General features: G+C 36.2%; 1 protein-coding gene across 1 annotated transcript in view; it reads left to right on the forward strand.

Annotated features, from left to right (window-relative positions):
- Positions 1-12,361, forward strand: part of RTKN2 (rhotekin 2) — a 33,239-nt gene continuing 20,878 nt past the window's right edge. The window contains exons 1-5 of the mRNA XM_085301629.1: positions 1-52; positions 3,349-3,548; positions 5,663-5,721; positions 10,071-10,124; positions 11,028-11,145. Coding sequence (XP_085157755.1) covers positions 8-52; positions 3,349-3,548; positions 5,663-5,721; positions 10,071-10,124; positions 11,028-11,145 — 476 coding nt within the window. The 5' untranslated portion in view covers positions 1-7. The remainder of the gene's footprint in view (positions 53-3,348; positions 3,549-5,662; positions 5,722-10,070; positions 10,125-11,027; positions 11,146-12,361) is intronic.

Consider the following 12,361-nt stretch of genomic DNA (forward strand, 5'->3'; position numbering starts at 1 on the left):
GGGGAGGATGCGGCGGGGGTGCGCGCCGGGCTCCGCGGAGCGGGAGGAGCCGGTGAGGCACCCAGGGCCCTTCTCCCCTCGGGTGGCGGGGCCGGGGCCGGGCTGGGGCCGCGACCTCGGGCGAGGGAGGTGCTGCTCTGTCCCGGGCTCCGCCGGTGCGTGTGGCCGAGGCGTCTCCGCTCTCTCGGCTCYGCTCTCTAGCGAGCAAGCGGCCTCCAGTGCTTTGGGCCCTGCTGGCTCTCCGGAGGCCTTCCCTGGCCGGGAGCTTGCGCGGGGCTGGGCTCCTCAGGTGCTGCCGCGGCCCCACCGAGCAGCTTCCATGTATCAGTTACCTCGGGGCTGATGAATAGCACCTGTGTCCTGAGAGCTTATTTTAACTCTACTGAATTAACCTGTGTTAGGATGGAGGTAGCAATTCAGGTTAAATGGAGTAAAACAACTCTGAAAAGCTGAGCTTGTTTGCAATTTTAAAAAGCTAAATATGCTGGGGGAAATGAGAGCTGACTAACTTACTAAACAGTGGTGGTGCTATTTTGGTATATTGAACTCATTGTTTGGCCTCTTCAAAGTCTCAGCACTGTGGAGTTGATCCTTTTCTTGCTTTTTAACCTTTCTAGCTTCTGATCTATAAACCTGAATTAGTTAGAGCTGACCTGTACTCGTAAAAGTCTATTGCTGTCAACTTCATCAAACACTTGTTTCTATGAGGAAATTCCCCAAAGTGGTATTTTTACTTTAAGGCCTGTGGTTTTAAAAGACTTTCAACTGCCTCACTAATTGATTCCTTTAAATAAATGTGGTAGACTTATGAGCTTTAGGCTCAAGCGTCTGTGGTAGTAAATCTGAAGTTTACCTTGGAATAAGATTCTGAAAGCTTGTATTTAAGATATCAATTAAATAAAACCAGATTTTAATCTGTTCTTTCTCCATTGGTTTCTTTACCATTCTCAGTAACTGTTGGTGGATTATGACTTTTTTTTTTTGATACTACATCATCTATATAAGGCTTGGAAATTATTAAAATAATTGAAATGGGGAGGTGAGATGCTCTGTGAAAGTAGGGTTTAGGAAGTTCCTGAATATGAAGCTTAAAATCTTAGCAGTTGTTAGTAGTCTTCTGTGTTATGCTGCCACTGGTGGGGAAAAAGTGGGGACCACATGGGAAATAGTGTGTTAGTAGACAACATATGGCAAAACAGTGCTGTGTCATTCCCCCAAGTCCAGATGGTATGCTCATATTTTTAGAAGGAACTGCAAAAAAAAAAAAAAAAAAAAAAAAAAAAAAAAAAAAAAAAAATCTTTTTTTTTTCCCCAGATTCAAAGAACTTCATACATTCTAAATCAGGCTGCTAAGTCACTCCTTCAGATTAAACTAATGTGATAAGATTATTTAAACTCTCATCCAGGAACCATTTAATGCTAGTCTAGAATATTTTATGAGCCTTGTTGAGATGCAGTATGGATTAAATCCTTTGCCTGCTTCTGAAAGTTGCAATCCTGTGCATACTGATGGATGCATCCATAGACTGGAGCTACTTGCCCCCTAGGGTGGGGAAGAGGGACATCTTGGAGGCAAGGTGCTCTGTGAGCAGGTGGAATGGCAGCCAAACATTAAGTATCTTTTGCTTTTTAGATGATAGCACCAGTCCTTCAAAACCACTGAAATTCCTCTCAGGAGGGAATGGGTGGTGAGTTTACTGAGCTTCCAGCTACCTTTTGTGACTGCTGTAAAGGACCTCTTTCTCATTTCAAAGGTAGCTAATGAGAGAGAGCTTTCCAAGTCTGTAAGTAGTGTAGTTATAGTGGTAAAGGAGTGAAGTAAAGAACAAAGTCAGGAATAAAGAAGAGAAAATGTCCTGCATTGCCCCTTTGCTGAGTTTTAGATTTCTCAGGTAGTTGAGTTATGGGGAATATACAGTTCCCCTTTAATTCTAGCCTGGTTTGAAGGAGAACAGCTGCCAATATTTTTCTACTAGCTGAAATACTGAACTTGTAAATTGAAACTATTGCATCATAAACTTCATTCACATGCCAATATATCCACCCAGAAGCACTTGTTTTGAGTTCAAGTGTACTATAAAACTGAAAACTGATGCATTGTATTTAATTCTAGAGGTAATTGGGTCACCCTTGCTTGGTATTGAAAAATCCTCTCATTATTGGTTTGTAATATATTTATGATATAAGCCTTTGTACAGTGACAGTAAACTGTCCCTCTACTGTCCTAAAGCTAAGTTCCCTCATTAAGGCATTTAGGATAGGGCAACTGGAATAGAGAAAACAAGGAAGATGACTTACATTTAGTGCTGTTTTTTGGACATGCTTAGGTTGGCTAGGAGTAGCCACAAAAAAAAAGGAAATGAGTATCACAGCTGTCTGTGGCAAATAGCACACCTTTGGGAGAGGGGGTGAGCAACCTTTGATCCTTTTACCTAAATTATCTTATAGGCTGGTGTGGATTGACCTGTTTGAAGTGGCAAATGAGGAATGATGCAAATTTATAAATGTTTGGGTCTTTTAAAAAATAAGTAGGAATAAATAAACTTCCCAGAGGTGTGTATAATACATTAAAAAAATCTACTCTTTCAAAATAACGTAATGATGCAGAATTCTAGTGACTGATAGGCCTATCTATCTTATTTCTTGCTTTTGAATGAAAGGCACCATGTACATGACTATACCATCAGGCAAGGCATGCTCCTTGTGTAATCTTTAAGTTACCACAGCTATTTGGCTTTTAGTTTGTGTCCTGTTTGAAACAGTCAGGTCTTCGGATATTCCCCTTTTATCACTTTTAGGTGCACGTATATGTATATTGTATATATACTACAGGTGAAAATCACAGCTTTTAACTCTTTTCAAATGGCTGAAGTAACAAGTTCATATTTCTGATTTAAATATTTTATATATTTTTCTGGGTTTCAAGATTTTTTACTAGGGATCACTGTAAAAAGTGGGATGTTATTTTATAAGCTTTGTTCAGTTAGGCCTCAAAAACTATGTGAGGGGAATGTATATAGTTACCCTATGAATGACGCAGCTGAGGCATGTAAATATTTAGTAACATTCAGATGCTGTGCCCTTACAGTGAGTTACTCTTAATACCTGGTTTGGAATTTGCATATGTGATGTACATAGCTAATCTGTTACATCCCATGTTTTATAGTATGCTCTTTAGCATTTGAAGAAAGAATAATCGTTTACATTTTGTAACCATTTTAATGGCTGCATAGTAATTAAAACCTAGTGTTTTCTGTCCTCACAACTGTAAAATAAATACAGCTTCTTAAGAATTCAGTGTATTATTAGCTGGATTTTTGTTTAGTCTCTTGTTTTTTGCATACCTAGGAATATGACATTCAAGATAAGATTAACTTTGAAATCCGCATGCGAGAAGGCATCTGTAAACTACTGGCAGTGAGCACGCAGAAAGACCAACTGTTGCATGCTGTGAAGAACCTGATGGTTTGCAATGCCCGCATACTTGCGTACAGGGCAGAGCTACAGAACCAAAAAGAAGAGATGGTCCGAGTCAGAACTGAGGGATGGTGAGTAACAGCCCTACTTCAGAGTATTATGAAGCAGGCTTTTCTCTGGGTGAATTCTTAGGCAGCTTGTCCGGAAAAGTAGATTTAAACTCTTCCTTCTGTGTGTGTGTGTGCGTGTGTATATGTATTCACACACACACTATTGTTGCATGAAAACATTGCTTTATTAGATGATTTCAATACATTCTTTTTATTTTAGAAAATGTAAATACAAGTTTTCTGGGCAAATTATATTAGGGATGTTATCTACCAGAATTCAGCATGCGAATCTCAGATAACACAATAGATGTATTGTCTTGATTACCCTCAGCATGCAAAAAGGTACCTAACCAAGTCTGAAACAACAAAGCATGAAAAAGCATCCAAGTCAGGATACATGTATTTCTACTTTTCATTCTTTTTACTGTTACTAAATTCTCTTTAGTGATGGAATCATCATGGTTAATTGGTACCCTCTGCTGGCCACTTTTGTTAACTACATGAAAGTAATCAATGAAACTTAATAAATGTGAAGAAAAATCATTTTAGTAAAAAATTTTTCACATTATAAATCTTTAATGAAATGAGACATACATGGTTTATTTGCCTTTTTTGTGCTGAACAGAATCAAACTTTGCAGTATTGAAAATAGTGGTTCAGAAAAACCTGTTTTCAGATTGTGACCTTAATGAAATATTATGTAGCAATTTAGCATAAAATTGTTCAAGTATGCGCAGCTCCAATGAATTGTATCTATAGCAACAAACCTACTAATTTTTTACTTTTAGAAATGTGATCTTATAGGGGAAATTTTTTGAAGGATATATATTTTTTTTTTACTACATCAACTGCTGTCATAAAAGCTGATTTTAAAAACTAGTATGTACAATTTGTGGCATCCTGTAATTATTGCAGTTGTATTTTTTTTTTCTCTCAAGATGAAGATCTTTACAGGGGTTTATCTTTTATTTAGGCTTTTAATAAGAGAGTAATATCAAATATGTACATATGCTTATTTATATAGCCCTTGATCTTTGATGTCAGTGACCACAGGATGGTGATGACACATCTCCGGAACAGAGCAAAGATAATTGCAGATATATCTGAACAGCTGTATTGTTTTCTTAAAGTCATACTCCTCTGTATTGTTTACTTGTCTTGTCTCTGTCATACATTGTTTAGAGTTTCATCTTAAGGAATCCTTTGAATCGTCAGCTGAGGTTATTAGAAGAGATACGTGCTGTAGGGTTATTTTTTTAACATTCAGATCTTCTTTGATATCTTTGAGTTGCAAATACGGTTCTTTTCCAGTATTTGATCAAGACTGAAATTTGGTTAAAGCTTATTCCAGATAAGATGATAATGGTAGAGAGAGAGAAAATTCTGGAAGTGACTTGTGTACTTGGGGTTTCAAGTGAATTTTGTTCTTTTTTTAATTATTTTATTTGTAATCTGTGAATTTTGAACATATTTTAACTGTCTCTGGATGTCAAGATATGGGTAGTAACTAGAAATTTTAATTTCACTTTATATGGCTAGAAGTTAGGAACAGTTGCAGATGGAAGCAGAGTGCTCAATTGTTACTCATTATCTATAGTTTGTTTTGACTCAATTTAAGGTTCAGCTTGAGATTTATAGGCTGGCTACTTAGCAAACTGACTGCCTTCATGTAAATTCACAGTGTTAACAATTTATAATTTTGTAATTGTTCTCTTTTAATAGAGAGGAGGAGGCATTTGTCTCTAACCTACATATAAGCAATACAGAAATTAAGTTGTTTAGTCGCTTCTGTGTACGGAAGATGGAGAAAAATTGGTAACATATTTGATTCTGTTGGAACTGGAAAAGACAGGGAAGATGGATTTACTTGCCTTTTAGCATCCAGATTAAATAAGCTTTGGAGTAAATTCTTATAGGAATTAAGAAAATTGATGGTATACCTTCCTTCCAGCTTATCCTCAAGAATCTAATGACTCCTATCTTAAACCTGGAAGGCTATATTTAATTAAAAAAAAAAAGCAATTGAAATGAGCTATAATAGGAAACCCCTGACACTTTGTAATGTTTAAAAAGTTGAGTTCTAGAAGTCTAAATACATGGATCTCAAACCTCTTTTTACTACTTCTTTTTGGCAGGTCTTCAGACATTGGGTCAAACAACCGAGTGGCATGCAGAGCAAAGGTTGCAATATCAGGTACACAGCTGGGTGGTTTCTTAATTACAGCATCTAACTGACAGAGCATTAGTTAGTTATACAAAATATGCAAGCAAGATGGTATTTTTAAAGAATGTATATGCTTCAGGGGCATAAATCCTCTGCAATTCAAGGGAAATTGTGCTTCTGACTCACATAGGTGCTTCTGAAAATTCAGTTATTTCCATTTTAGTTTCAGGGATTTTCACAGTGCAAAATACTTTTTCTTTTTTTCTTTTTTTTCCCCCGTATGTCAGTAAACACTGGATGCATTTCAAAGCTAAATAAGCTTAAATGCATTGAAGGCTTGGAAAAATATTTAACAGTGCTTAAATCCCTTAAAATCAATAGGGAATATATGGATGCTAATTACTCCCCAACACGCACCTCCTTTAAAGACAAACTTTGATGTGATTATACAGGGCCTGTCTAACAAATGGAGGGCAGAAGTGTAACTGATATGCATCAAATGGTATTTAGCTAATGCAGGTAACTACTACAACAAAGGTACGGTAATATGGCTCCATAGTAAACTAGCAACCAGAGTGTTTATCAGTGGTTTCCAGCAGGCTTGCACACTGTTTCCCAGACTGTTATAAAACTTTGTCATTGTGAATTTATCATTATTGGTACTTAGGCTGCAGAGGGGTGCTCCCTTAATATGCCTATGCTAATAGTGGATGTCCATCTTGCCTTTAGCTGTTCTTTATGGCTGTTCTGCCAGCTTTGGTAACAGGCCTGTTTGTGTTCCCTGGCCTGCTTCATTAAAAAAAAAAAAAGAGAGAGAGAGAGAGAGAAAGAAAAAAGAAAAAAAAGAGTAATAGAGGTAATAGGGCCCACAATTTAAACTCTTTAAGCTAATAGTTAATATGTGTATTTTGATGCTTCTTTAAGAAGGGTGAGTACAAGTAGATGATAAGTAGGAAGCATGTGGTACAATAATGTTTTCTGCCAGCACAGCTGTTTGCAGAATGTGTATCTATCTTTTCTAATTATGGTAGTTGGATTAAAGCATCTGTTTGCCTTTCTGTGCTTTGGTTGCCACTTTGGCTTTATCGAGTCATCTGCAGTGAAGACTTTATGGTCACATAATACACTTTTATTATTTTTAGAACACCAGAACTGTATAAGGACTCCATTTTTGGTAAGAAAAATGTTTAGGATATGAAAAGTTTAGTTTATTCTGGTGCTGGGACAGGAGGGTGGGAGAGTGAAATATGACACTTCTCATTATGTGCAATCTTTTAAGTTTCGTGTCATTACTAACATAGAGGTCCTCAGACTGGAGGTTAAGATCCCTCAGAGGTATGGTGTAGACTGAGGAGAGGAGGAAGAGGTATCAACAACCTATATCTGAGCTAAAGTCTGTGAGTGCTAGGATGCTGCCATGCCTCACCTTTCTTCAGATGCTAGTGTCAGAAAGCCTAGCCAGGTCCTTCTTGCAGCAGGAAGACCTAATGGTTCCTCTTGGGCCTCTGCTGAGAGATTTATGCCTTGCAGAGATCACCTGTTATTAAATCCTCGCTTTCCTCTGTCTGCGCCTGAGAAACAGAGAATTGGGGAATGTGAGAAGCAGTGTGGGGGACAGGCCTGTCTGTGCTTGGCTGGGGCAGGAGCCTATGGGCAAGACAGATGTTTGGGAGCACCTCAGATGACATTAATACATGTATCCTGCCAAGACCTCCCCGATCCCTCTTTGCACATTGTCCCAGTGCCAGTGACCCAGGCACCTTTGTATAGGCACACCATATCAGACCCCGTCTCTGCTTCCTCAGCAGTGGTACGTTCACATCTATAATGTCTCATTATCCCTCTTACCCTCTCTTTCCCAATCCCTGTGTAGAAAATTGACATGTGAGCTGCATTTCCCATCTCTTGCATATCAACTTTCAGTGGATGTGCAGCAGGAATTGCCCTGCATGTTTGGAAGGCACATCTGCATGTGTGCCTACCTGCCTTGCTGAGAATGCAGCTGGGATACAAGCAGAATGAACTGGGAGATGTTGTGACTGAATTGTCTAGAAGAGGATGGAAATGAGGAGTGACTGGTAATCCATGGAATATGATACGGCATGTAATTTAAGAACTGAACATATGGAATGGATATTAGGGGAAATTAATACATTTATAATAAGTAAATTAATGTATCATATGCTTAGCATATGCCAGAAGCTCAGACTATTATCAAAATAGTGTGATCATGTGGCCAGCATAAAAAGTTCAGGAACAGCTATGCAAGAGCACTGAGAATCTACTCTTCAGGAGAGAAGCTACATGTCAGGTAGAATGGGAAGTATATTTCTTATCCATGATTTTTTTTACTTATTTAATTCCCACCTACAAGAATAAATTATGTAATTTATGTTTCTTACCAATTATTTTGTCAGAAGATAATACATCAAATGTTGATCAAGAAGCATAACAGTAATCTAAAATTATTTTATAAAGTTCTAATAAATGTTAAAAGGAATCATCGAATTTTAAACTGATTATTCGTAGTACCTGAATGTATGCAGTTTAAATCCAATGGATTTACAGCTAATTGTACCTGAGATTAAGATGTATGAAAATTGATCTTTGTTTTTGATAAATGGTAGCTGAAGAATGGATTGAAAACTGATTTACAAGAATCATGTTAAACTTGAACAAGCAACTGAGCGTCTATATCCTGATGACTTTCTGATTAAGGTGTAAATTTTCCAGCTTGTGTGATATTAAGTGGCATACAGAAATAATCTTTAATCTGGTACTCTAATTGTTAACAAGAACTAATAAGCACATTAAAACTGTCATTCAGGGCTTGCTGTGGTTAAAGATGCAAAAAGATTTTTACTGTAATTCTTTATTCTCATGTATCCGTGTAAATATAAGGTCCTTGTCTTTTAGGAAGGAAACTTTGTGCTTTGTCTTTGACAGAGATTAATATATTTTTATATGTATGTAAATTTTGTGAGAAACTTCTGTAATTTTTTTAAGGGAAGTATTTTGATCTATTTCCATATTTTAAAAACCTTTAACTATTTTTAGAAATGGTTACCATATAAATACATCTTTGGACCTGAAAGGCAGTTTCAGAAAATAGTGAGGTATTGATTTTCAGGAAGTTGCGGCAGTCTAAAACTGCATACTGACAATTCACTGTTGAAAATTCGTTAGGTTGTATGAATGCTTTTAAAAATAGATGCACTTGCGAATTTCAAAATTGAAAGTGCATGTATAATGAGACAGCCTATAGTAAAATTCAAAATTTGCCTAAACGTAAATTTTTCAGTTAGTATGATTTCTGAAACAGTGTCCACTTACATGCCGTTTCAATCAGATCAACAAGAAGTTTTTGCTGTAAAACCCCATAGGAATATATGACAAATAATCTGTTGCAAAAATATCACTAGCATTTGCATCTTATTATTCTCTATGTGGATTTTTCCATTTACCTCATGTGAAGATCAACTCTGATGTCAGAAGTGTTCCTGTATAACAACATTAAGATTTTTACCAGAAGACAGTTGAGCTAATGCTATTCACTGCTGCCATCCTGTGTCATGTAATATATTGCATAAACCTTAAAATATTGTGTAGCACTTCAGAAACCAACTCTGGCATTATAGAACCCTCACTTCATTTGTATTTCAAGAAAGGATTACTAAGAAACATGATCTCTAAATTTATGATCTCAAAACTGGAGAAAAATGTAACTCAGAACTGTAGTGAATTGAGTAGATAGATTGGAAAGTTATTGAAAAAAGTACTAATAGTTAAATGACAGGCATTACTATCATAATGGTTTTGTAATGATCTCTCCAATATGGTTCTGATATAGAAGGATATTTTTGACAAAAAAGATTTCTAAACTCTAAACGTCAACTAAAATTTTCCAACCAGGAATGTGATTACAAGTGATATTTGCTTTGTGGTTGGCAAAACAAGACTTTGAAATATAAATATCTCAATCTTTCCCTTAAAAAAGGAAGATTTTCTTTTTGTAGGTGGATAAGTGGTTTCCAGCACAAGCTAAGTTTCAGTTTACGTCTTTGCATAATAATGGACAGAAACACCTTTCAGAAGAATGTTACACAGCCTCTCTGATGTAATTTTAGATGTTTTCAAAGGAGACTTAAAATATTCTTATATATAATTTATAAAAGAAGGTGACTCTTCTAGTTGAACTAAGTGATTAATTTTCGTTTGGCATTGGTAATAAAATTGAAATAGTTACACTATTTGAGTAGAGGATCCTGTTACCTTCAGAACTTCAGGAAAACAAAACAGATTTTTTTTTGTATTTTATTTTGTTGACGTATCTACAGTGTTGTCTATAATGTAATTTCCCTACCTTCCCCCCGCTTTAGATATTCGAATACCATTGATGTGGAAAGGCTCTGATCACTTCAGCAATAAAGAAAGTATGTAAGTTGTAATGTACTGTAATGATAAGCTATTGCTTATGCCTTTAAATTCTAAACTGCATGTTGTAGTCCAAGCTCATTTCAAGCCATTCTTTGGCCTTTCTATAAATCCATTTTAACTGCACTTGCTGCATATTAGCTCTTACCTTGAAGTTGGTGATTGTAGTAAACTGAAGTAGTTCAAAGTCCTGTGGTTCTGTGTATTTAAACTCTAGTCTCTAGAAAGTTGTCCTAAAGAGAAATTCCAGAGGAAGAAACAGAAAAATGTTATTACTAACTGGATAGCTGAGAAAATCATAATTAAACATATTATTCTACCTCTTCTCCACACATGAGAGAGTATATTCAGGCTGTTTCCAGTGAAAAACATAAATGAAAGTTGTCTGGTGGTAGTGAGTGGATTATTGGATAGTCTTAAAGTACATGCGTTTTGCTGTGTCATGGAGATTAACCCTAAATCTGTTCCAGCTGTCACCTGGCATTGATTTCACTTTGCTTTTCAATAGGGTCAGAGGGGCTAAGCATAGCAAAATAGTCTAATCCTATATAGGACATTAATAAAATGATACAGGCTTTGGATCACATATACTTATTTTTTGCTTAAAATCAGTGATATTTAAAAATTACCTTTTTACTAATATTTCTGCAGTTGTTAGTGCATACTGCTGCTGGGTATCRAGTTGAGCAAAGTAGGTGTTTTTTCCCTCTGCAAATGTTATTCTACCATACTACAGCTTTGATAGTTCAAGTATCATAACGTAATATAAAATTTACAATAATAAATATTTTAGGGCGATTCTTTAGGAATTCATGTTACCATTTCTTCTACTTTATTTACAGGAAACATTTAATATTGTGATGTGTAATATAACTAATAAAACATTTCTTTGTTCTTCCCAGATTCACAGCGCTATGCAGTGTTTTGTCTGTTCAGAATGGGAGCTGAGGTTTTCGATACAGAAGTGGCTATTGTGGATACAGCAAKAACAGATATCTGTTTTGAGAATGTAACCATATTGTGAGTATAATTTATTTGCTTTCAATAAAGTACAAATATTCCTGTTTTCTTTTGAAAGTGGATATGATTAGGTAAGGTTCATTATTCTTTCCTGTGGGGAAAGGTACCAGTAGAGGTCCTGTTGATTTCAGGGCATGGTGGACCTTTTCCTCTGGAAAGCTGCTTTTTTTACATGCATAATAATGCTGTTCATAGATATGTCACTTCAACTGTATTCTTTTCCTTTGTGCTATTTGAAAGCATTTTTCTGTGAATAAAGAAATAATCTTTTAAGTTAAGGACAGAATTAAATTAATAATTAAAACTGAAAGCATTATAGAAGCACACTTCAGTCACAAACATTGCATCCAGTGTTTTAAGTGTTATTCCATTTTGCAGGCTACTGTCTCTTCTCTGGTTCCCCGTAAGTCCCATCTCTCTTAAAACCAGACATTATTTTTTCCACCTCATGTTCTGCTACATCTATATGAGCTTGTGTTATGCCACAATCCTAATAGTTGAATATTAAACAGGAGATTATTCACTTGTCTGTAAAGGTAACCTGGAAAAGAGTAGAAAGGTGTGCTCGTATTTTTTTTTTTTGTTGTTGTTGTTGCTTTATGATTTTTTAAGAGAGTGTTGAGAAGCTCATAGCTATTTCTTTCCAACTTTGTTTTTCACATTAACAATTCAGATTGTCTCCCATGGAAGACCAACAGGAGAGCTAGAACCACTCAAAGCATTAAATCAAGGTCCTGAAAACTAAAGTGTTGAAAGGGGGGTGGGGGTTTGAATCAGACTTTAAACTCCTTTAAGCACCTATTCAAGTTAAAATTAGGGGAAAAGATTTAAATCTGCTTCTTGGAAGATATGAGAATTGACCATTATAATTTTCTGTGAAATACTGTAGCAAAAGCAGAAAAGGCACTCAAACTTCCCTTGTATGTTGAAAGATAAAGAAAGGCTTTTGATAAAAGCCTGTGAAATAATTTCCTTATGGGCATACGTATAATGGCATTTTGTACCTGAAAGATGAGATTAGGTTTTTGGGTTTGAAGACTAAGCTTGAACATAAGAATTGGTAGAACTGAAAACCAGAGAAAGCATAGGCTATGGGCAGAAGAAACCAACAGAAGGTAGTTACGTTATGAATGAAATTTTGGTGTTGAGTGAGATAGGATTTTTGCAGTAATGTGATAAGAGGAGTAGAGATGACTGTGATATCTTTTAAAAACAG

This window comes from Rhea americana, unplaced genomic scaffold, assembly GCF_003343005.1.
Source record: "Rhea americana isolate MKP2758 unplaced genomic scaffold, rheAme1 scaffold_179, whole genome shotgun sequence".
Taxonomy (NCBI): domain Eukaryota; kingdom Metazoa; phylum Chordata; class Aves; order Rheiformes; family Rheidae; genus Rhea; species Rhea americana.